This window comes from Callionymus lyra, chromosome 15 (genome assembly GCF_982586985.1).
Source record: "Callionymus lyra chromosome 15, fCalLyr1.hap1.1, whole genome shotgun sequence".
NCBI classification, from domain to species: domain Eukaryota; kingdom Metazoa; phylum Chordata; class Actinopteri; order Syngnathiformes; family Callionymidae; genus Callionymus; species Callionymus lyra.
In genome coordinates, this window is record NC_141832.1 from 16,207,178 (window position 1) to 16,233,824 (window position 26,647).

Sequence of the window (26,647 nt, forward strand, 5' to 3'; positions counted from 1 at the left end):
AAAAGACGGGATTGTTCCATAGGGTATTGATACCTACACTTTTTTTTATACAATTTTGCAAGATCAACTTTAACAAAGAAAATAACTTTACACATACTGTAGTAAAAACAATCTTGGAGGTCAAAAGAATAACAAACGGTTTTGCTGTTGTTTTTCTTTGGCCTCTTATTTTGTGCTAGGGCTGGTTATCGTTTGAAATATATTCACTTACAGCATATACCAGCACAATATTTTTTTCGATATTATTTTACAAGATCAAGTCTCACGAAGACAATTACAAAAAAAATCCTACAGAAAAAAAAGAACAACAAATAATTTCCATGGTAAAAAGCCCTTTGTTTTGTTATGCTGTCAGGTTCTTTTTGAAGGCGCTAAGGCTAGTGGTAATTATTATTATTATTTTTAATCTGTAAGAAAACAATGGAAAAGCATACAATGTAAACATTTTTAACATGTGTAATGTCATTTTCTTTGTAAAAAATAATAAATTATGAAATGAAAGCCCTGGTTTCACTGTTGTTGTTTTCTTAGCATCTAATGGCTGAGTATTTGTCTGAAATTTTTGATACCGGTACTGATACAGATATCTTCACTTCGATACTAGTTTCTGAACAAAACTTTGTTAGAATTTATCTAATAAAATTTGTATCGAAACTAGTATTTTTTAGAAACCGGTATCGAAGATAATATATCTGTATCAAAATTTAGATGGATACACAGTACTAGTGCCATTAGAGGCCAAAAAACACACAACAGCGAAACCATTTAAGTGGAAATTATTTTTCTTTGTAAGAATTGTTCTTATAAAACTTTATTGAAAAAAGAAAATTACATTACACATAAAAAATAATAATAAAAAATGATCAAATTTTATATTTTTCCACTCGGTTCAAGAAAAATGTTTTTTTGGCCTCTAATGGTGCACAATTTTTGATACAGAGACTGATGTATATCTTGACTTGGATACCGGTTTGAACAATACCACTAAAATTGTCTATGATCAAAGAAAACTGATCGTGAGTAGAATTTTTGAGCTAACTCCAATCGGTTGTTTTTGATAAACCATACCTATTATACTATAGTAATAACATTGTGAGTCAGATTCCTGTTGTTTTCTTTATCAAACATCAATAAACTCAACAGATTACTCTATTGTGGCAAGAAAGAATTTGTGTCTTGTAATCGGAATCGTCCAATTACACAGTGTGTGTGTGTGTGTTGCGATGGCCGGCCGGCCCCCATGTCGGCCACCTTTTGGCCTCCCTCAGTAGGAGAGCGCTCGGTAATGATGCTTGGTTTCAGTGTTATGCAATCCACCTCCCACTGTAAAAAACACCACCTCTCATTATTATAAAACACTCCGTTAATACACACACACACACACACACTTACAGTATCACTTCTACTCAATGAGATGCATCATCAACATTTAAGAACAAACATTTCCTCGTCTGCCTCCTCTGAGATTTGTCGCCCTTTCATCTTCCGCGAGGCAAGTCTGAGGAATCCTTCTTTTATTTCTGATGTTTGTTCTTGAAGAGTATTTTTTCTGACTGAGTAATGGGGGCAGATGCAGCATTAATGAGGCCGGTATCAATACAAGTTGTTGATCGTCGACAATGAAACTGCCATTTTTCTCCCGCCTTTGCCTGGAAAATAAAGAGGAACGACGAGCGCTCCTTCCCCGTGCGGCTTCTTTAATGCCTCCCTGAAGATTTGTGGGGCTTCCAGACCTAATTACGAGACGACGCCGGCGTATCGGACCAGAAAACAAACGTCTCTCACCTGACATTTATTCCTGCTTCCTCGCCCGCACCAGCTCCTTCACTGTCTCCACGCAAACAAAAAAAAACATTTTATTCTCCATTAGTATTTTCATTATAAAGGAGTTTAAATGAGGAAATATTAGATTTAATTTAATAAGCACAAGAGCCATTCATTTACAAGCAATCGGTCACAGCGGGAAACTGTTCTCAAGACTGTTCTACCGACGTCTAATTTGGTGGCATTTGTATTCCATCCATTTAGTTTTTATATTTGCCACCGTTTAGTTTGATTTCACGACAATATATCACACGACATTTAGCTAAACGGTGACGCAAGAAGTGGGTTCTTTGCCTCAGTCAAGACCAAGACTTTTTCAGATGCAGACCAAGGACAAGACCAAGACGGACAGTCAAGACCAGAACTTTTCCTGATTTCAAAATAAGACGCTGCTAAAACCGGATATATCGAGACTAAGATTGAATAAGTCAAGACTTATACTTTTCCATATCAAAACCAATCGACTAGCATGACCAGAGAGTGTCGACTTTTCCAGATGAAGACGAAGACACTTCCATTCTTAAAGACTTTTGCGAACTAGACATGACCAAGATAGACTAGAAATACCAGAAAATACCTTTCTAGGTCGAGACCACGATAAAGACGTAGCAAGTGGAGCCCAGGGCTTTTCTAGATCAAGAGTAAGACTTTTCCGGATCCAAACCAATCGACTAACAAGACCAGAGAGTGTCTACCTTTTCTAGAGAACTTGAGAGATTGTTGAGACTAAGGGAAAATCAAGACTTTCCCAGATCTTTTCTAGATTAAGAGTTCGACACTGCTTAGATTGTTGAGAGTAAAACAAGATTAAGACTTTCTCAGATGGAGACTGAGACACCTCCATTCTTAAAGACATGACCAAGATGGACTAAGTTGCCAGAGATGCCTTTCCAGATCTATTCATAGACCCTTCTAATACTGGAGATTGTTGCGACCTAGACAAGACCAAGATGGCCAAAGATACTTTCAAGGTCGGGACAACGATAAAGACGTAGCAAGTGGAGCCCGGGATTTTTCTAGATCAAGAGTAAGACACTGCGTAGACCTGAGAGTGTCATGACCTATATTTTCCAATATCAATACTTGGACCCTCTGATACTGGAGATTGTTGGGACCTAGACAAGACCAAGATAGCCCAAAAATACTTTCCGGGTCAAGACCAAAATGAAGACATAGCAAGTCAACATCAAGACTTTTACACATGGAGAATAAGACGGTACTTAGACTGGAGATTGTAAGGACTAAGACGGACCAAAGACTAAAACCATCAAGTCAAGACCAATACTTTTTTTTTTTTTTTAGATCCGTGACCAATAGACTTGCAAGACCAGAGAGTGAGATCAAGACTTTTCCAGATCAAGATTAAGACACCAGTTAGACCAGGGATTCTCGATACTAAGACAGACTTTGTCATGACAAAGACTTTTCAACATCGTGACCAAGACAAGACCAAGACTTTAACAGATCCTAACTGTGCCGACTCACTTTTATCAAAATCCTTCAAAACAAAGCAAAGGATAGTTTAACGATAGATATAGATGGAGTTAAGGATAGAACTAGGGATTAAACAGTTTATGTTTTTGTTTTGAATCGAGTAAGAATAGCTCTGGTTGTTTCTTTTATAATCCCTGATTTAGTAGAAAACAAAATCCTCTGTAAAACGATGAGCAAAAACTAAAAATATTTAGGTATTTTTATATTTCTTATGACATAATAGTTGAGCTCATTTTTTTATTTATTTCACTTCTATAAACTATTTGTATCGTTGTTTATTTTCAACCTGATTTGTATTCTTTTGCTCGACCGTTTTTTAATTTCTCTCTCTCGGTGAATAAATATTTATGAGCATCGACTTTACGATGACGTGTGTTGTGCCAGCGACTCAAACACACTCATGACTTCTTTTCTTGTTGGGTCGAAACCTGTAGTGCTTGTTGTGCAACACCAGTTTTGTGCGTTTATCCAAACACACACACACACACGCACACATTGTTGCTCTTTTAAGTCACTTGAGAATTTAAGCTATTTGGAAACAACTTGCATCATGGGAGTCTCACGTGGCAAAGGTTCTGAGAAGGAAACTATGCAGGCCAGAAGTTTAGTTTAGGTGATTTCATGGTTGATTTATGAAAGAAATGTGTTGTATAGCTATATAATATTGTTGTGTCGTTGTTGTGTGTCCATTAAAGTGTATTGTGATGAACTTGTAGACTATAATGACTGACGTTTAAAAGAATTTATGAGCTTAAAGCAAAAATATGTATCATTTTGACATGAATATAATTATAATAATGTATATTAAGATGTGTTAATTTTTTACATTAATAAAGCAGTATTTTAAGATGTTCATCACTACGTACAGTAACTTTACCTGGAAGGACAAAGTCAGTGTTTTTATATATATATATATACTCAGACTTTTTTAAAAGTACGAGGAACTGACACAATGTAATGTAATCAAATAAACACACACTATGAAGCAACTTATGGTACATGACATTGCAGTTACACTGTTATGACACTAGAGTGGGGCAGAAACACCACGTTATCTTTTACAGATAGGAGCTTTAACAAAGACATATCAATGTAACAAAAGATTTTGTTAATAAAAACACACCATCTTGTATTATTTTTTTTCATTGATCGACCACAATAAATATATATATATATTTTGTTATATATCTGAGCTTAACTTGACATGCACGCATTTAAATATGAAGTATTGGAATATTAAATGGTGTTGCCTGGTAGCGTGCCACGAAAAAAAGTTCACACAAAATTCCTTCATCTTGTTTGAACTTGTTCGCTGAGGAGCGTGAATGAATTTTCAACCGACAGCAATATTTATGGCAAGTTTCAACACCTCGCTGATATTCGACTCGTTTATTTTGATAACGTCCTGTGTTTGTCTTATGTGTCTCGGCCTTTTGAAGTATATCTTTTAACTGTGGATTGTTTTGATTGTTCAAGCGCTTTATGACCCTGGTCTAGAAAGATCTTTACAAATAACCTTTACTTACTTACTTACATTTGTTTGTTTCGAGGTCATGTTTGAAACCTTAGTATGGAAGTGTATTAGTGCCTTCAGAATATTGAATAGTTAATTTTAGCCTTTTAAATGTGGAAACTTTGATTTATTTATTTGCTGTTTCCGTGGATTTTTAAAATTAAATACTATATATTCGACTACTATACCTTAACTATAATATATACTGTAACATTTTTAAATTATTGGAATTGGAATATCAGTCTCTAATTGTAAATATATATATATATATATATATATATATATATATATAAATGGATGTGAAATCCATTAAATTATTAATTAAATAAAAAAAGCATCATTATCCAAAAAATTAAATTTCACAGGAAAACAAAAGAGACCATTATTAGGGTAAAACTCTTGACAGTGTTACTAAATAATTTTTTTTTTTAACTAATTTTTTTTTTTAGTTCGGAACCTTTTACAATGAATATGAAAATGGTGGCACTATTATACCAAAAACTTTTTGGTTTAAATATAAAATGCCAAAATTGTAAAAATATTGAACATTGGATAAAAAAAACATTTTAATAATTGAAATTGGAAAATCACATTTTATTTTCTTAAAAATGTAAAAAAAAGAAGAAAAAAAATGAAGTAAAAAAATTTAAAAAAAAAATTTCCCCCCATTCAATTATTAATTTAATAAATAAAAATCAACTTCTATCCAAATCACTGAATTATACAAAATATTTGACATTTATCATAAAACTGGTGGCACTATTATACCAAAACATTTTATATATATATATATATATATTTTTTCTTCTTGTAATTCTATTATTAATTAAAATTTTCTTTCAATAAACCAATTGTTAATCTCAATTATACCAAAAAACAAAAGGAAAAAAACGACAAAAATTTAAGGATTACTATAAGGATGACAGGGTCAAACTAAACTTATTTTAATAGGTGTTTTTTAGTAATTAAATTCAATATTTCTACACTTGTAGCTTTTTGAATTCACCTACAAATGCTGGAACTATTAATCCAATATCGTCATTTTTAACTTAGAAGACTAGGAATAAAACAACATTTTATTTAGAAAATGTTATTGGAATTAGAATGTTATAGTCTGTGGGAAAAATTTAATTCAATGTGAAAATAATACAGTTTTTAATTAAATAAATGAAAATAATCGTTTTATTATACAAACGATCAAGTTGATTCATACAAAAAAAGCCCCAAAAATAAGTTTTAACATTTAATTTTTTTAAATTTTACCATTTAATATTCAGATTCCACTGAATGACATCCATACAGTGTTGCATCGTTGATTTCTTGTTAATGAAAAAAGGTGATTCTATGTTGTTTTTTTTACGGGGTTGATGTTTACGCACTCGTCTGCTCCGTCATGTAACTTGTGTGGATGTTCCGCACCTGGCTTCAGATGCAAAGTGTAATGAACACTTGCGTCTGACTCACAGCTATTTATTCGGCAGGTGGGCCGGAGCTCTCTCCAGTCACTTGAACTCCGACTCCTGACAGGATAAACACACATGCTCTCTAAATACCAACCTCTCCGAAGTCTTGGTACTCATTAAAAAAAAAAAAAAAAGAAAAAAAAAGCAAAGCGCCGGCGAGATGAAGGACAAAAAGCAAGACTTGAGGATGAGAGGCGTGAGATTTTTCGGGAGGATGAGCGATCGGAGTTGGTCGCGGGTTGACAAGGATGGCATTTTGCCTCACAAAGAGGACGATGAAGTGTTGGTGCCGCTGCACTGTCTGCTCGTCCCCCCGGCTGTTCCCGAGCTGACTGGGGATCAGCTAATTGGAGGAAGCCCTGGAGGAACGCGAGAGGGGAAGTGACGGTGTGCCGGGAGATGTCAGACATGGTGTGTGTTAGTGTGACACTGTCCACGCTGCAGTGTCACACACACTAATGATCGGACAGGAGCTTCCACTCGTAATGAGGCGTCTTTCAGTCGTTTATCAAAATAAACAATGTTATTGTTAGTTAGTTAGTCGTCCTAAAATATTCCGTCTCCTTGTTTGGTAAACAAAATAATAAGTCATTTTTATGTTATTACTATTTAATTTCTCACTATTACTTTGGTAGTTTAAACTTATTTTATTTTTTATTAACAGGAAATGGTTCCACTATTGCAGTGTGTTTGTAGAACAAATATATTCTTTAGTTTCAAGAAAAGGTTTTCTTTCAAAATAAAATTGATGTTGAACGAAATTGAATCAGTCCTATCTATTATATACATTTTTTTTCCTTTGTCATTTGTAAATTATATATATATATATACTTGTTTTGTTTTTCTGTTTTTGTTTGTTAATTCTGAAAACAGATTTGGAAATTGTATCAATCTAATAAATAACAAATATATATAGTTTGTTTAGGCAAAACGTTTTTTTATTGAAGATTTTTAAAGATTTTTTGCAAGAGGGGGGGGCTTTAAATTTGGACTAATTACATTTTTTATGCTTGTTAGCTATAAATAATTATAAATAAATCAAACTTCTTGGACAAGGTTATATAATGACTAATAAATAACATTTACAAATATAATAAATTGCAATTATATTCTTGGTCCGAAGACCTTTTTTTAAAAATAAAACTTTACCTGAATCAACACATACTAACATGCATATTATTATTATTATTAGTGTTTGGGTTTGTTTTTTGGTTGAGATTATTGGATTACATTTGTTTTTAATTGAACATTATAATAAATTACAAATATATTCTTGGTTTAAATAAAATGTTTTCTTTAAAAAAATAATATTTTTAAATAACTTGAACATTTATCTATGTTTTTGTTCTTTGTTCCCCAACAGATCTCTGTAGAGTTGTTGTTAAAAATAAATCGAATAATAATGATAATTATTGGCCATGGTAATATAATAATAAAAAATCTTTATTGATCTCAACAAAAACTGTTTTAAAACATTCTATTAGTGACAGATTTTTCGATGGTAGATGTTCAAAATAATAGCCCCAATTACAAATGTATTTCAAGAGAATATAAAATGAAGTTTAAAACACTGACACATTCCTATTACTAGTGATGTGTTGATGAAGCTTCATGAAACGGTGTCATGTTGTTTAGAGGTCAGTAGGTGGCGCCATCAGTTTAAAAATAATGTTTCATTTGAACAGTTGTTCAAAACAAAGTAAAAACAGTGCAGAGACCGCCATCTAGTGGACTCTGAAAATAATGACACTGCTTCATGAAGCTTCATCAAACCTTCACTACTTATTACCCATGAACAGGCTCTACTCTGAGTCTCAAATGACAGTTTCCGCTTTAATAATAAATCCACTTTCTGCTATTTAGTTTTCAATCTAAGGTGACTCAAGGAAGTCAACAAACCTTTGCTTGAAAATATATAATGAAATCATCTTCTAATTGTAGGATATTCCCGTCCGTCATGAATCCAAGTCTTCCATGTATGGACGTTAATTTGCCTCTTCCTTCTCTCGTCGCGCTAATGAAACCTCGCGTCCGTCACCTCTCGCTCCGCGGTGACTAAAAGCGAACCTGCCTCCGTGAACTCCACCACCAGCCATGTGTTCTTTAGCCCTTAAGTACTTCTCAGACGCTTCTGCTGCCGTCATCACCTCGACTCCCTCTCCCACCTTCCTACTATGACGGAGCAGATGGGTGGGTGGAAGAAGCCGATCTCATTACCATTCAAGCAAAGAGTCTCGGGGCCGTGTTCAGACCTGCATTAGCAATGCTTTTCCCGGGCCGAGCTGATCTCGTAGCCACGTCCGTATTAAAAAAAAAAAAACCCTCCGTTCACTGAGGTTTCATTAAAAGAACGACGTCGTCGTCACGACACGATGAAGAAAGTAGGAGAGAAGTTTTCCTACTTACTTACTAAGTTACGAGACAAGTGACCCAAATGTTTCTACCTCGGCCTCCTTTGGGAAGCAGCCGTTCCCAGGACGACCGGGGTGATGTAATCTTCCCTGGTGGTTTCATAGGTGCGCCCCGGGGCCTCCACCCTGTTTGTACACGCCTGGAACAACACGATTTTAACATGATGTATTTCATTATCAGACTGATAACCTGTTCACCGGCTCTAGGACGTCGCCTCAAGATCCTCTGTCCACGTTACGTTCTTTAAGGGAGTTTTTTTGGGGTAGAATGTACCTCATTTAAGATAACTTTTTGGAGGTACACAATATTCTCTAGACACCTTTCAAGCTACATTGAAAGCTAATTCCATGGTTCCATGAATTCTGAGCCCTATGGATTGGTACGACAATGTGTCACACTTTACTTGAACACAATCCTACACAATGCACGCGACAATTACGAGGCAAGGCTCGTACCTACTAGCATTCTGTAGATATTGAAGTATATTTCTGGACAATTGGATTAGCCCTTTCAGCCCTTTAGACTCTGGTTGAGTCCGGGTGGCTGGATTCTGCACCTTCCATTGGTCCTTAAAGATATATTAAACCTTCTGAATTCCGGACCTTCTCTAGATAACAACGGTACTTTCTTCGCTCTTCCTTACTTCCTGTTACTTTATAGTCTTTGATGGAAAATCCCACTTGAACTTGTAGTGAATTTAATGACCCCATACATGTCCATCCGACTACCACCCCTTAGCTAAGGTCAGGTCACTGGGGGAAGTAGCCCAAAGTTACCACTCCAAAGAAACTTCCCAACCCATAAAAAGACATGGTCTCTACAGACGTACCCTGGGGTCTCCTCCCAATTGCCCCTAGTACCTCACCAGGTTCTAAGGAAGGGTTCCCCCGAAAGATCCCTTAGCCTACTTGCTTTGGTCATGATGACTGTTCTCAGGCCACCCATCCGTTCATTCACTCGTGTCCTCAATTTAGTTGTTTCGGTCACTACCAAAAGCTAAAAAAAAAAGGGTTGTATAATCCGAAATTTCAGAGGGTTGTTTTTTTCGCTCGTCCCTCTCTTCACCACAAGGGATTGAGTCCTTATGCATTAAGTCTTTTGTCAACATTGATTCTTTGCTCGGGTCCTCAGGCGACTGTTGTCTTAGGACCGGGACCAGAGATTGTGGAGGGTTTTTGAAACTAATTAGGAACATTTTGTGTTGGGATGTACAGCAGGTTTTTCTAGTGAAAAAATGGGCAATGACATTGAGGGTAGTACTTGTAGAAAACCCCCTTCCACCCCGATGTTTTGGCCACGTTCCTCTGGACCAGCCCAACCCTCAAGCGACAGTCGGCTGCTACTGTTGCTGAATCCTCCGGCGAACACACCGGAGATGATTGTACTCTGGGAATTGAACCCGTCATTATGCGGCACGAGCTGATTGGCGGCACAGCAGGGCCTGTAACAGCTTCCACCTGTTTGATTTTTGTCGAAAAGTACACAGCGCTGTTTGCCATTATATCCTGAACGATCCGGTTCTTCATACCGTGACTCATTTATTATTTAATAAGCGGAGATGATTACACGCAGGACTGTTGCACTCCCTCCGGATTCATCTCAGCTGTTTTTCTGCAGGAAATAAACCCAAGTGAAAAAATAAGGGGGGGTTGACTTTCATCTCTGCTGAGGGATCGCGTGCTCGCTTGTTTGTGTTTGGAGTTGAGATGATAGTTTGGATCCCGAGTGATCACATGGACCACGCCTGCACATTCATCCATCGTTTCTATTGTATCCATCCATTCATCCACGGTATCTGCTGTATTCATCCATCCTATACATTCATCCATTAGATCTAGTGCATCCGTTCATCCTATACATCCATTTATCTTTTGTATCTATTGTATTGTATCCATACATCCTATCCATCCATCTATTGTATTGTATCCAGCCATCTATTGTATCTATTGTATTGTATCCATCCATCTATTGTATTGTATCCATACATCCAGCCATCTATTGTATCTATTGTATTGTATCCAGCCATCTAGTGTATTGTATCCATACATCCAGCCATCTATTGTATTGTATCCAGCCATCTATTGTATCTATTGTATTGTATTCATTCATCCTATACATCCATCCATCTATTGTATCTATTGTATTGTATCCATACATCCTATACATCCATCCATCTATTGTATCTATTGTATTGTATCCATACATCCTATACATCCATCTATTGTATTGTATCCATACATCCTATACATCCATCCATCTATTGTATCTATTGTATCCATACATCCTATACATCCATCCATCTATTGTATCTATTGTATTGTATCCATACATCCTATACATCCATCTATTGTATTGTATCCATCCATCTATTGTATTGTATCCATACATCCTATACATCCATCCATCTATTGTATCTATTGTATTGTATCCATACATCCTATACATCCATCTATTGTATTGTATCCATACATCCTATACATCCATCCATCTATTGTATTGTATCCATCCATCTATTGTATTGTATCCATACATCCTATACATCCATCCATCTATTGTATCTATTGTATTGTATCCATACATCCTATACATCCATCTATTGTATTGTATCCATACATCCTATACATCCATCCATCTATTGTATTGTATCCTTTCATCCATCCATCTATTGTATTGTATCCATACATCCTATACATCCATCCATCTATTGTATCATAGATCCATCCATCTATTGTAGCTATTATATTGTATCTATACATCCTATACATCATCCATCTATTGTATTGTACAGCTACTGTATCCAACCATTTAATAATTTTATCCATCAGATCTATTGTATACGCCCATCCTATACATCCATCCATTGTATTTATCCATCCATTGTATTGATCCATCTGTCCTTACATTATTTCCATTGTATGCATCCATTTTATTCATTCACCTCTCTTAAAGATCCATCAGTTTTTCCAGCATATCAATTGCATCCATCCGTCCATCAGTAATGTATCCATCATATCCATTGTATCATCTATCCGGCCATCCATTCATTGTTTACATTTTATCTATCATCCATCCATCCATCATTTTATTTGAATCATCCATCCATCATATCCATTTTATCCACTCGTCATATTAACTGTATCCATTAATTTATCCATACAATATCTATTCCCAAAATCGTGCATAACACAAGTCCCATCATGCACTGCATCTTTTTGAACTCTGATAACAGCCGTGAGGGCAAAATAATTGAATTATTTCAAAGCCTTTCTGAGTATGGCTGTATTTTTTGTTTTGTTTTTCCAGTCTGACTTTGACATTTGATCCTCACTTGTTATCCAGTCAGAACACAAACATACACCAGAATAATGTGTCAGAGCTCGACCGGGGATGAAGTGGAGGGTGTTGTCGACGGTCATGTCGGCGGATCAGTAGCGAGGGAATACTGTCCTCGCTCAAACTGGTTCTATACAGAACGGGGACGGACGCGGAGATGAATCTCGACGCCGATTTAATTCACAGACCACGGATGCATTCGAATCCATCATTTTCTCATTTGACATCTCTCAACCTTGAGAAGTAGCTGCGCTCGTCCAATCGCAGCCGAGTGTAAACTGCCCACACACGCTTTTAATGCACTTTCAATCACAAGGCTGTGGATGTTGCACAAGAGCATTTGTGCCACAAGCAGAAGGTTGTTTGTGTAAAAGAAAGAAACGTACGAATGAATTGAGGTAGAAGTCTTTCTTCTCTGCCCTTGACCTCTCTTTTGTTGCTAAGCGAACCTCCCACTAATGTCTCTTCTTCTTCTTCTTCTTCTTCCAGACCATCATGGAGCAGTTCAATCCCTGCTTACGGAACTTTGTTGCCATGGGGAAGAGCTATGAGAAAGCTCTTGCCAGTAAGTCCTTTTTTTTTTTTCTTTCTTTCTTTTTTTTCTCCTAATTTATTTTCACCTCGCTCGGGCTGAGAGCCAGGCAACTCTTTGAGTCTCTCAATGTTCTGCTGTTTTCTTCCTAAATAGATCATCAAATGTTTGGGTGAAAAAAATAAAAGGAAGGTTTAATAAGTGTCAGACTTTTCAGCTCATTTTCAACGATAAATTATGTTTAATGAATCAATGAATGATGTTTTTGTTGAATACATTATCATTCACGGTGAGAGATTATTTGTTTACAGACAACAAATTTCGTATTTTACTTGATATATAGGGTTTATTATCGGTAACGGGTTTTTTTTCTAATTATTTTTTATCTTTAAATAATTATTGAAATTATATTTTCGTATTCATTTCCACAATTTGCTTTTCTTTTTTTGTGAATTCTTCTGTAATATTTCTGTATATTTAGAATATATATATATATACCATATAGGCAGTACTTTTTCTTATAATATTTTTAATGTTACCTAATGTATCTTGAGTAAATTGATTTGCTTTATATTTATTTTTTTTAGTTTTTATTTGAACACACAAACAATAAAAGGCAATATGAAGATAAAGCATTTAAACACGATTAAAAACGACAACCTTCCAACGTAAATTAAAGTATATTAAATGAATCTTTGTTAACTTTTTAATTTCTATTATTTATGATTTATTTGTTTAACACGTTGTTGTAGGTTCTTTTTCAATTGAAAGAATTGCGTAAATAATAGATGAAAAAATTATTATTTTGTATTTTTTCAAATCATCATATCATATTTATTCTTTATTTTATCTCTTCTATAAATAAAGAATAGAACTTTAATAAGAACTATCTAATGCTATGTTATTTAATCCAGTGAATTAACACTTTCATGTTTATTGTGTTGATTCTACATAATTGGTTTTGTTGACACATTCCTCGCTGGTACGACTTGTCTTTGAACTTGTTTGTCTCGGGTTTAGTCTGGAGGGTATTGGATTACGCGTCACTTTGCCGACCCAAAGCTGCTTTTAAAAAGTGCACTTAGCGGTCGACGTGGTGCTAATATAAGCCAGAGTTTTACAGGCGTCTTCGCGTTTTTAACAATTGTTTTAAGCTTCAAAGTCAAGTTGTTAGGTTTGCCGTTCCCTCATTCTGATTGGACGATTCCCACCCTGTGTGTAACTGTCGTTGTAAGTCGTGCAATAGTGAACAAGTTGTTGGCTTCCTCCTTCAAAAGTGAGCGATGATGAAATCACTTACAAGAGCGAAGAAAACAATCTGGATTTTAATCATTAAATCAGGGGGAGAAAAAGCAACTCATGGTCCATAAATTGTACCTTTTTAAAAAAGATGAACCCCCTCTGTCCTCGTAATCCTTACCCCTGACACACGGGGTCTAATCCTGGAACTGGTGTGGTGCAGGAGACAGACAGGATGAGTCTCGCTGAGCCATTAAAGACCCACTTTGCTGGATTGGCTCGACCCGAGGGGGACTTAGAGGCTCTGGTTTTAAGGGGACCGTGGACACCTTTTGGAACCACACAGTGCGACCTCGGCTAAGATTCATCGCCGGGAAATGCCGACGCATTTAGTAAGCTTGGGCCCTCGACTCCTAGTTTCAAAAGGGTTCCTTAAAGGGTGAACCTCTTCCTCGCTCATCATGTCCGTCTTCGCAATCTTAGAGATTGGGTAATCCGCTCCATCTGTCAGCCCCCCTCGCAACACTCCTGACAGAAATGAAGTATCCACATAAATCCAGCTTATCCACCCTTCCAACCTTACGAAGCGCACTCTCACAATTGAACTGTCGCGAATGGTGCCGCACACCGGTGCCGGATGAAGACACGCACTGTCGGCCTTCAGGCTCTGATGGAGATAAATCGGCTGGACGTTATAAGGCGTTCCCTCGGAGCGACCTCTGACCCCGCGCTCGGCCGTACATTCAGGAGGTTCTGGTTGAACCGTTCGTGCGAGTTCTCTTAAGTGAGCGATCAAGACGACGCTACGATGCGTCTGTATCAAGTAGCCAAACATTCCGACCCCATATTGGTGGGAGCGTTAGCTAAACCTACAGACAGTGTGTCAAACTATGGTAGTCATTGTGCGATTTCTGTTGAAATAAATGCGAAAAGGCAACAGGAAAAGCATTATAATGGATTACCAAAGATCCAAAAAGTTTAAAAACCATGGATAAAAACACGTAGATGGTGAAAAAAGTAAGCAATGTTCACCTCTTCAGGCAGGGATGTCATCTGTGTAGTAAAGCCGACTAAGCCCGTGGTCTCCAACTGTTTTCTCCACTGGTTTAATGTATAATTTTGTTTTTCACAGACCGCCCTACGGATGTAAACAAGAAATATAAATCGGCACTACCTGCAAAAACCTAATGTTTAGGTCATAAAATGACATTTTATCATAACGCTGAATCAGCAGAATCCCCAATATAGGTTTTGTATTTGAATAATTTTCACTTATTTCTTTAGTAAACTTAACCATAATAAAATATGCACATGTCAAGATATACACAGTATGACTTTGGGGAATATTTTAGATCTTTTAATTAAATAAAATAAAGGATATTTATCTTTTTGTGTTTGTTAACAAATTTTGCAAGGACCAATACCAAGCCCCAGTGGTTGGGGGGGCCACTGGTCTAATCTATCATGTCTAGTCATTTTTTAAAAAATGGTTGGCTAAAACAAGGAAGCTAACAATCCTAATCCAGAGTAATCTAACAAGAGGTCACTGGAATTTGATATTTTTTATATTTATATTTTATATTTTCGCTGACTCTGCATTTTGTTGAGATGTAGTTTTGTTCATTTTTTGGGGGGACGCTTTTATCTGTGACTCTTTAAAATGGTGGTGAAATAAAAAAGGGTCAACTAGAAAGATTTGGGACTCGTGTCAATCATTCTCCTGGCTAGGTGGTTAATTTTAGTCATGGGTGCATTACACAGGTTTATGTTAAAAAAAAAATCGTGACCCTGTCTTAAATAGTTAAGGAAATTCAGTTGTTGTTTTAACTGTGTGTGCGTGAAACAAACATAACCCGCGGTGCAGATGTCTTGTGAGGAACAAAAAACTGTGTCACCAGCACCATAAATCATCTTCTCACCTTTGCTGTCTGACAGACGGCCTCACGGCGCTACATCTGTCTGCTAGGATTGCACCCACACAGCCGGGTCATCGTTGAAAATGTCTTTCCTAGGAAAAAGAAGAAAAAAAAAGCCTCTATCTGCAGAAACAGGTTTCATCTGTCAGCTGTTGAACTTTCCCTTTCAAACGCCGCCGACCCCTCTCCGTTTGATTGGGGCTGATTAAAAGGGGATGCATGGCAGCCGGGGTGACCCCTGACAGAGGGCAGGCTTGGCTAACCTTTTTTTGAAATGAGTACAGAAGAGGTTGAATAATCAGATGATCCGGGCACGCCTGACTCGTCTTTCCCCGAGAGGATTAAATCGATGCCTTGTAGACCTCGACATAATACACAAACTTCAAAGTTTAATCCTTTAAAAAGTACTTAACGATTCGATCGAGTAGCCAAGTCTGTGCCGGGGCGTCGACCCCCGAAACCGGTCGCCTCAATTCCGACTGATTTACAAACGAACGCTGAGAGGAAAGTAAAAGGTCGGCGGTGGTTATTAGACCTTTTGACGTCTGCTTGACGAGACTATTTCCTCAGTGCAACAAAGGCCATTGAACGAAATGTTGCTTTTAGTGTAGCTTTCTGGTGTGGCCATAGGTGGTGTGTGATCCCCGCCCGAGAACATTTGAATAATTAGATTTACAGGAGACAAAATAGGAACTCTCTCAGCGGGGGACTGGTGATACAGGGAACTTGAAAGAAGAATTTGGCCTGGAAAAGAGGACCTCCTGGGTGGGAAATTTAACTTGAATATAGCGAGTTTCCTAGAGCTCGGGACCATTCTGTCTGGGACTGTCGATCTGTGAAGTCGCTAGAAGAAGTGGGTCCGGTCGATCGTTATAAGAAGCTTGTATTTTCTTTGACTTGAAGTGCTGAATAAAGCAACCCGTACGTACTCTGGATTGTTCATCTTTTAACACAAAAAGAAGTATAAGACTTGGAAGTGACGTTGTGTTTGATTCTTTTTAGCGCTGAAAACATTTTGTTGCAGTGAAAGACGATCTTTGTCAATCAGGTAAGTTAGCCAGCTTCAGTCTGTTCCTTGCCTAAAGCTTGCTAACTTACCCGATTGACGAAGATCGTCTTTTAGTTTATATGAATCTGTTATGCAAAGTATAGGTGTTGTGTGTTTTGTGCCTTAACTAAATGGACGTGGTTCATCTTCCAATCCTAAACGAGCCTCGCTGAACTTTTGGATCGTTGTTTGGCTAATCGGAAGATGCTACCAATGCTAATGTACTTTAAAGCCGTAGTTCAGGGTAACGTTGTAGGTACCTTTTCGGTCAGGACACTACAGGGAGACGTCGAACGCAGATTTTATACAAGTTAACAAAACTTCAACTGGATGATTTGAGTGAACGAAATATTTCCTATAATGTTACCCTCGTGTTACTGAACTAGGGCTTTAAAGTAAATCCGCAGTGGTAGCCATCTTCCGATTTGCACAACTACGATCCAAAAGTTCAGCGGGGCTTGTTTATGATTGGTCAATTAAACCACGCCCCTTATTCTAATTCACCAAAACTGATTAATGGGATTTTTCTGAAAGGGATATGATGGAAAAATTATTCTCAACTGTATATCGTGTGCCGATGGTGAATGTACCGTTATGACCCCAAACGTTCTTTTATTTTTAATTTTTTTTGTTGCTGCGGGGTGTGTTCGTGACTTCCAATCTTTCTGCAACCAGCCTCAAGTGGACACTCAATGAACTGCAGCTTTTTGCAGTCATTGGTTTTTTAAATGTGCGATAAGTTGCTGAACTAAGGGTGCAGAAAGTATGACATCATATTGTTTTTACATCAGCTTTCCAACATCACACGCATGGAAAAAAATCTCATGTACACACTAGTAAAAAAGTTCAGTTAGTTTTACTAATTTATATGATTTAGAGATGAAAATGTGGCTCTTGTTTTTTAGTAGAAAAATAAATGTGGGATTAAAAAACGGTTTTACAACTTTAAAAAAATAAGTCAATAGGCATTCCTATTTTTTTTTTTTAAAAGACACTTAAAAATATTATTAATTATAAAAATGTTACGTACCAGCAAAAAATTAAAATGACTCGCCATAATTGTAACGGCTTTTTCCGAAAATTTTCTCCCACGATTCAATATTTGAAAGAGGCCGCCGTCGGCCCAATATCGGGGCGAATAATCGACTCCTGCAATGTGTACCGTCTGCTCTCCTCGACAGCTTTTTTTCCTTCACACTTCCTCCACCGACCTTCATTAGAATTTCATAAAGCCAGTGTGTTTCCATGTGAAGTGATTCCAACTGTATCGCCTCATCTCATCGCCGTGGAAATATCCACAGTCAAATCAGCTGAAGCGGGAGGGGATTGGTCGACGACGGGCGTCACAGAAGGATGTCGGAGGAGTTGAACATTATTTTCATTAGGAAATGTTCTAAAAAAGAGAGTTGTTTTTTGTGTTTATGCAACTAAAAAAACTGCACAAATTATGGGCTGGGAAATGATGCCGTCCCTGCAATCACGCGTGCCAACAAGATGATGTGTCGTAATTGCCTAGCAACGTGAGCATTGTTGTATTTGATGATGATTACAAATTGAACTTGCTGTCGATCAACCTTCCAATAGTTTTTTTTTTTTTTCAAATGCCAGCGCCGTGTCGTACGTCGCTCGCTAATGTGAACATCCTGTTCTCAGCTTGAAGACGAACGCGAGAGACGTGGACGGAGTCGATCTCAGGGTTTTGTTAATGAATAAATGATGACATCGATGAAGGAGGCGAATAAAATCTAAAGGAAACGACTGATTCGTAAAAAAAAAATTAGCCGCTGGGAATTTACATTTTTTATTTCTGAAATTTTGAAAGAAGTATCGGTGCCAGAAAAAATGTATTTTGATATTTATATGTTCAGAAATGATGTGAAGCATTTAAAGAACAACGTGAGCTCGTTAACTTTCTCACGAGAACAGCATCTTCTTGACTTAGGCAAAGTGTGGCCCCCGGGGGCCACTTGAACAGAACAAGTTTAAAGTTAATTAGTTAATCAAAAGGTTTTTAATTATCAATTATATTTTCATTAGTCATAATGGGTTGAACTCGGAATAAATTCATTTAGAAATCTATTTTTTAATCAGTGGGGCCACATGCGGACCCTGGGCAGATTTCATTTGGCCCTTGGGTTGAAAAAGAGAATTTAAAATATATGTAATTCCTTCTTTTTCTTTTTCTTTTTTGTTTAGCTTTTTTTGACAGTATTTCTTATGACACAAAATAATGTTTAATAAAAATATTCTTTTTGTGGGAATTAAGTTCCATCATAGCACACCTGGGCAAAGTGTGGGAAAATATTGACTTAAATTTTAGAGGAAAGGATAATTTATCAGTTTGTTTTACACAAAAAGTGTATAAATATTTATAAGTTCGTGAGTCGTGACTCGTACCAGTAATTTTGAAAAGTTTGAAAAAAAAAAAGATTTGTACTCGTATTTTTTGTAGAAAACACCCACACATTTAAAAAGTACGCACAGAAACCTAGAATTACTTGCACAAAGTTTTTACGCACGCATTCCTTTTAGAAAGTTTTCTTACCCCACAGGCGGCCCCTCACAACAGTCACATTATATAATGTGGCCACAGAAGAAATTTTTCTGTTTTATTTTATAAGTTGTATTCAGAATCTTGAAATAGAATAAATAAAAAGCATTTTTAAAAATTCAATTTCTACCAAAAAGGAAGTCCTTCGTCCTTCTTTCTTCTAACTTGACGGGGCCGGTTTATCACACGTTTCCTTTAATAAAGCGCCATTAAATGGCGAACAAAATCCATAGATGCTTCTTCACGATTTGATCATTTCCAAGTTAGACGGGACATCCAACCACATTAAGGATCGTGATGCCAAATACAATTAAACGGGAATGTCGTTCCGAAAAAAAAGATAAGAATGTTCATATTCAAACCTATTTTTCTTGTTTTTTTTTCTCCACAGGCGTAACTTTTGCCGCCAAAGGCTACTTTGACGCTCTGGTCCGAATGGGCGAACTGGCCAGCGAGAGTCAAGGATCCAAAGATTTGGGTAAGTGACCAACATCCGTTAGAAACTCTTGTTTTTCTGTCTCTGTCGCCGTCACCAAATCATCCTCAAGTATGTTTGGTTGCTAAAGTTATAGAGTTGTGTTGTACTTTCCTGCCGTTCTATCCGAGTGATGATGATGGGGGAAAAAAAGGCTCTTCTCAGTCGTCTAGTTGCTCATTGAATCCAATTTTGTTTCACGTGGGTCATTTCAGGGCGCACACCTGTTCCCCCCTGTAGTTTCCAGGGTGATCAGCGTGTTTGTGGTCGTCAGCCCGAAGGGAAATCTGCTTCTGTTTGAAGAGATTCCTCTCAGTGCCTTCATATTTTTTTTTTCTTTTCTCGCCGCTTGATCTGCGTAGAAGTCGATGTGGATTTGACGAGGCCTTTGTTGCGCGGCTGCCGAGCTGCATTTTCGCTCTTTTTCCATCGGCCCAGACGTCGGGGAGCGACATGAAAGCGCTGCCATGTTTTATTCAGCGACTCTCGCCTTTTTCACCGTCTTCCCCCGTCTGGTGCTCGGTTGTTGCTACCGCCGTCGAGTCGATTTCAAGAAGAAATATCTCCATGTTGGAGTCGACGTTGCAGGGGTAGATCCCGAACCCTCAGTTGAACTCGAAAGAAACGTTTTTGTTTTTTTAGTCTTTCGCGTTTTCACTCGTGATGGTCTGATGAAGCTTCATGAAGCAGTGTCATGTTGTTCAGAGGTCAATAGGTGGCGCCATCAGGTTATAATGATGTGATGTTACAGTCGAACAGTTGTTCAAAACAAAGGAAAATAGTGCAGAGACCGCCATCTAGTGGACTCTGAAAATGATGACACTGTTTCATGAAGCTTCATCAGACCATCACTAGTTTTCTTTACGCAAATGATGCATTCATCGACGTTGGGATTGCTGTGGTGCGTTCAGGATTGTAGGATATATTATAGATGGTTGTAAAAACTGTATAAAGGAACAGTAATGAAACGAATGAATACACAGAAAAAACTTTTCTAATTATAGAAACTAGAAAAACATGGCGTTCGTGAAGTGAATTTGATTATTCTAGTGATGGTTTGATGAAGCTTCATGAAGCAGTGTCATGTTGTTTGGAGGTCAGTAGGTGGCGCCATCAGTTTAAAAATGATGTGATGTTTCAGTAGAACGGTTGTTGAAAATAAAGGTAAATAGTGCAGAGACCACCATCTAGTGGACTCTGAAGATAATGTCACTGCTTCATGAAGCTTCATCAGACCATCACTAGTTTTCTTACGCAAATGATGCATTCATTGACGTTGGGATTGCCATGGTGCGTTCAGGATTGTAGGAAATATTATAGATGGTTGTAAAAACTTCATAACAGAACAGTAATCAAACAAATTAATACACAGGAAAACTTTTCTAACGATAGAAATTAAGAAAAAACATCCTGTTAGTGAAGTTGACATTGTGTTTGTGATTAATTCTAGTGATTTGTTGATGAAGCTTCATGAAGCATTGTCATGTGGTTTAGAGGTCAGTAGGTGGCGCCACCAGTTTATAAATGATGTGATGTTTCATTAGAACGTTTGTTTCAAACAAAGGAAAATAGTGCAGGGACGCCATCTAGTGGACTCTAATCTGGAAAATAATCTCACTGTTTCATGAAGCTTCATAAGAACATCACTGATTAATTCACTGTTATTTCCTTATTTTAGTTATTAATTTAATTTAATACTTTAATTAATACCATTTCTTTTTCACTTAATGATGTTGTCCAGTTTTATTGTCCTGTAAATACCCTCAAAAATGCACCCAGAAATAACAATAATGAGAATAATTCATACATATTGAACCGTCTAAAAATGGAAAATAATTAAAAAAAATTGTTGCTCTTTCACCACAAGTAGCACTTTGGTTTTCGCCTTAAAGCACAAACATTAATATACTTTCAACAAATTCACTTTTCAAAAATTTTTAGGCCACGAAAAAATAAAAGATTAGGTTGGTTAAATATAGCCCGAGTCTGAGGTAAAAAAAACAAACAAATGAGTTACTGATACATTGTTTCTCTCAGAACGACTGGTACATTTGGTGTAAGTCGCGTACAGCGAGTCCACAGCTCGGACTCGAGGGAGGGATTGATGTTTTATTTTCCAGCCACCTGCTCACAGAACAGTTTTCCAACTCCCAGGGCGACGCTCCGGTTGTAAACTCCTGCCCTCGAAGCCATTTCCCGGGGAAAGACGCAGACGCTGGTTTCCTGTTTGACTGGAGATAACATTATATTCAAAACATAATATGAAATAAATATGTTTTCATATTATCTTGAGTCAAAAGTGCAAATCTTTGACATGTAGTCAACGATAAACATTATTTTATTAAAAAGTTGAACGCTGGATAAAAAAAAAAAACACCAAAGGTGAGAAGTGATGAAATATATTTTGATTAAAAAGGTTTAAATTTAAGAGAACTAAAAAGACTGATAATAATGATACATTTAGTGAAACCTTGTGCATATTTCATGTGGCCCTCAGGCTCCGTTCTCAACTGTTTTCTTTAACCAGAGAATGTTAAATAAACAACATTTCATTGTTAGAAAAAAACAAACGGAGCAAACTTTTCCTGACAAGACTATGTTAGTCAAATGAAAACAACCAAATGTGTCAACGCTAGCCCCTTAAGATCATCTTAAGATCATGATATGAATGGAAATGTAAAGCTTTATTTAATTATTAAAATTTACAGTTACAAAAAAAAGTCATTTAGATTGTATACTGTATTTAAAGGCACTTGGAGAGTGCATGCCTCCACCAAGGAGCTTGTATGTATATCTAAAAAAAACTCTCAGATGTCCAGTCATCACAATCTGATTTAGCAAACCTAAAACAATGACCATTTATTTTAAAGTTTTTTTTAAATAACTGCATGACGGATTCTTCAAAACCCTAAAGGGACCACATGGAACTCCAGGACATGTTAACCATCTATTCATTGTCACATAGTCAATGAAATCATTCAAATATCAAAGAAAATTGTTCAAATATTTTTGCTAAAAGTCCTGGAAAAGAGGACATTAAGACGGTGAAGTCATCAACTGCTTGTCAAGCCACCAGCATTATCAGAATCAGAATCAGAATCCTTTATTGTCCCGCGAGGGGAAATTCGGTTTAACAACAGCAATATGCCAAAAAATAAAACACCCAGAAATAAAATATTAAAAAGAAAAAATCTAAATAGAATAGAAAATAAATCTGCACTATATTATATACACAATCATATTTACAAAAATAACAAGAAAGGTGCAGTTAAATAATTATCTTGGTGTGTTCTTGTTGTGGAGTCTGATGGCAGCAGGGAGGAAGGACCTGCGGTACCTCTCCCTCACACACCGGGGATGGAGCATCCTATCACTGATGGAGCTCCTCAATGCCCTCAGTGTGTGCTGGAGAGGGTGAGACAAGTTCCTCCTCATGGAGCCCAGCTTGCTCTGTATCCTCCTCCCAGACTATCGTTTAGCAACCCTACATTTTTTTATTAAATGCATATAAGTGCATGACACATTCTTTTAAATCCTTCATGGGTCCGGATGGAATTCCAGAACCTTTTAAAAATGATTTAGGATTTCATAAAATCTTATTTATTGACCCTTGTTCTAAAAAATCTTCCTGGGTCCAGATGGAACTCCAGGATATCAGCCAACTTGTCATTGTCATGTTGTCAAAAAATCCTTCAGATATTAAAAAAAAAGAAGAAATTGTTCAAATATATTTTGCTAAAAAATTTCAGGTAGAAGTAGACGATAACAAACCTTAACATAATAATCAACGTAATAAGTTTAAAGATGAACCCGAGCTTAAAGATGTACAAGTGAGAATAACACGAGACATGATCGTTTAATGTTGTGCAGTAGTTTTTCTACATCACGTCTGTTTCGTCGCTCGTCTAGTCGGGTGTGTGTGTGTGTGTGTGTGTGTGTGTGTGTGTGTGTGTGTGTGTGTGTGTGTGTGTGTGTGTGTGTGTGTGTGTGTGTGTGTGTGTGTGTGTGTGTGTGTGTGTGTGTGTGTGTGTGTGTGTGTGTGTGTGTGTGTGTGTGTGTGTGTGTGTGTGTGTGTGTGTGTGTGTGTGTGTGTGTGTGTGTGTGTGTGTGTGTGTGTGTGTGTGTGTGTGTGTGTGTGTGTGTGTGTGTGTGTGTGTGTGTGTGTGAGAGAGAGAGTGAGAGCCCGGAGCGCTGGCGTCGCCTGTTTAAAGCCTTTCATTACAACGTTCAGTCAGTGGAGCTGCAAATGGTCCCACCTACACACCTAAAGAGTCGCAGCTGCACTCCATCGCCTCCTCCTCGTATTGTTTCTGAGTCTTTCTCACAGTGATAATTCAGAGGATGAAATTATCTTAGGAAGAATAACAACCTCCCTTCTTCCCCCCCCCCCCCCCCATCTTTTTTTTTACCATCAACACCTCAGGTCTGATTGTGACGAGTGTATGTCTCTCTAGTCCTTACATGGTGTTTCTGTGTGCCTGGTTTCCATGTGTTTATAAAGTAGAAGTGCTCTCTTGATCCACTAGTGTATATCTGAGCTAAAGACCCCACTCCAGTACTCCCACTCACTTCGTCCCACATCTCCAGCTCAAGTCGTGCTAATCATGGCCTGTCGCTCGGCGAACACTCCCCCCTCCACCGAAGCCCCTTCCTCCGCCACTAGACCAACATAAGATCGACTTTTGGTTGGAGTGAAATAATAAGATGCCGGGGCTGTTGTGGTAAGACGAGCGTCTCCGGTGCCTCGCGGCAATTTGCAGGTTTCATCACCGCTGCTGCTTTTTTTAAACAGCAGTTACTCAGCAAAAAGCAGGGGAAGGAAAAATACTTTTAATAGACGTCGTTAAATGCGCCGTTATTATTACTTTTAACTCCAGTTACATCTGGACAAGGTAAGCATCGGTGTATTGGCTTAAAGTTGCATCGAAAATTCAATGTTTTTTGATTGAATCGATTCAAAACTATGCCCTTAAATGGTCTCAAAAGATGAACTTGTGATAGTAGTGAGAATGTATTGATATATCTTTCAAATATTTTATTTTCTTCATAGTCCTTTTATGGTATAAATCTCAATGGAATGTTTAACTATAATTTATGGCATTTTTTTTTAAATTTCTCTTTTTCATTTTTGTGTTGCCATTAAACTTCCGGCCGCTAGATGGCAGCAGTCAATAAATCCTCCGCAGCTAAAGACGCAATGAAATCAGGCGAGATCCCGGTGATGACTGAGGACGAGAGGATACAGACAAGTCCAGCAGCTGATGGACTTATTATGGTTAAAAAAAAAAAAATGAAAGCAGTTACGACTTCGTCAAGAGACGTTTGGTCTATAATTCTGCAACACCAGAGTCAAGTACTTGACAATACTACAAATATATCCTTGTTACTACAGTATCATGATATATCGTATTGATATTTATTGTATCGCCAGATTCTTATTAATACACACCCGTTAGCTTTAACACCACAAAGTATCAATGCTAATTATTAAACACCGAAATGGTTTTTCCTGCTCGTCTGTAAAAAAAACTTGTATTTCTATTAAAACTTTCCGAATGAGATAACGCAGAGTACAACGTGAGATTACAGATGTGGCCCTCTGCCTGTTTTCTTGTCATCAGATGTGGCCCCATCCCCCCCCCCCAAAAAAAATGAGAACCCCTCTCATTCTAAAGATTTAAACTCTTCATCCAGTGGCACAGTTTTATGTATGCAGGGCACAGAATAATGCTGATCCTGCAGTTTCATTTCCCAGAGGGCCACATATATATTGGGGCCAAAAGATAGGCTTGACAACAACAAAACAAAGCAGCTTCAACGTCTCACACAATAGCTTTAATTTCCCAGTTTTGAGAGTCGGTAGATATTAAACAGACGTTAATAAAGGAATTCGATTTTAAATAAATGTCATTTAATTTAATGTTTTAATTACATTTAATATGTGTTGGAAAGTATTTAGAAAACAATAGTTGTTGTAATTAAAATAATACATTGTAAACCTCAGAGTTATTATTTCTAAAAGTTGCTTTTAGTACAGACAAAGGAGCCATATTTGGCCCCCGGGCTGCACTGTGGTATTATTTGAACTCTCCTCAGGTGCTGTTGTTGTTCTTGGAACAAAGATGCTGTGTCACTGCAGGCTGGATTAAAGCAGCAGAGAAACTTATGACACAAGCTGTGGACTAACCTCATTTTTCAGCCCGACACGTGGCCATCGCTCTATCCTCTGGTCAACAGTTCAAATAAACTCAGGGTTTGGTCCCCCCTTGTTGGATTAAAATCAAATATCTCGCTGCCCTCTCGGTAACTAAAGACATGTCGATAATTGCCACGATTTAATAACACGCACACATGACTCAGCACCGATGTCGGGGCTTCAGGGAAATAACATGCTTCGGATGGAAAAACGGGTCGTACTAAATCGCCGGTAGACGGCAGGAAAAAAAACCATTTGAATTGGTCCAAATGAAGAACTGAGAATTTTTCGCTGTTATGAGGCAATTTAGTGTGGCTCCCTTGATGAAGATTAAAATGTGTTTATGTTTTGCATTTCTCTTCCAACCTGATTCCGTAATCCAACAATTTAACAGGAGCTAGCTAAAGTGAGCTAGCATGTGTGCAAACGGGACATGTTTGACGCTCAATGTGGACATAGGTCAGTTTTATCGGGCAAAAAAAAGCACAAGGTTATTCTCTGTGGCTAAAGGTATTTCTTCATTGAAAAGGTTAGCAGTGATAGCATCAGGGCTAACTTGGCCTTTTAGCAAAATCGGTAATAGCAATAAAGCAAAAGCAATATTGGTACTTAAGCCACATTTCAATGAAAGCATGTTAGCAAAATGACGCT

At 37.5% G+C, this 26,647-nt stretch overlaps 1 protein-coding gene across 5 annotated transcripts in view; it reads left to right on the forward strand.

Moving 5' to 3' along the window:
* LOC148065115 (BAR/IMD domain-containing adapter protein 2-like) overlaps positions 1-26,647 on the forward strand; it is an 86,673-nt gene that overhangs the window by 15,420 nt on the left and 44,606 nt on the right. For all 5 annotated transcript variants that reach the window (XM_087808761.1, XM_087808760.1, XM_087808756.1 and 2 more), the window contains exons 2-3: positions 12,529-12,604; positions 19,717-19,803. In XM_087808761.1, coding sequence (XP_087664887.1) covers positions 12,529-12,604; positions 19,717-19,803 — 163 coding nt within the window. The remainder of the gene's footprint in view (positions 1-12,528; positions 12,605-19,716; positions 19,804-26,647) is intronic.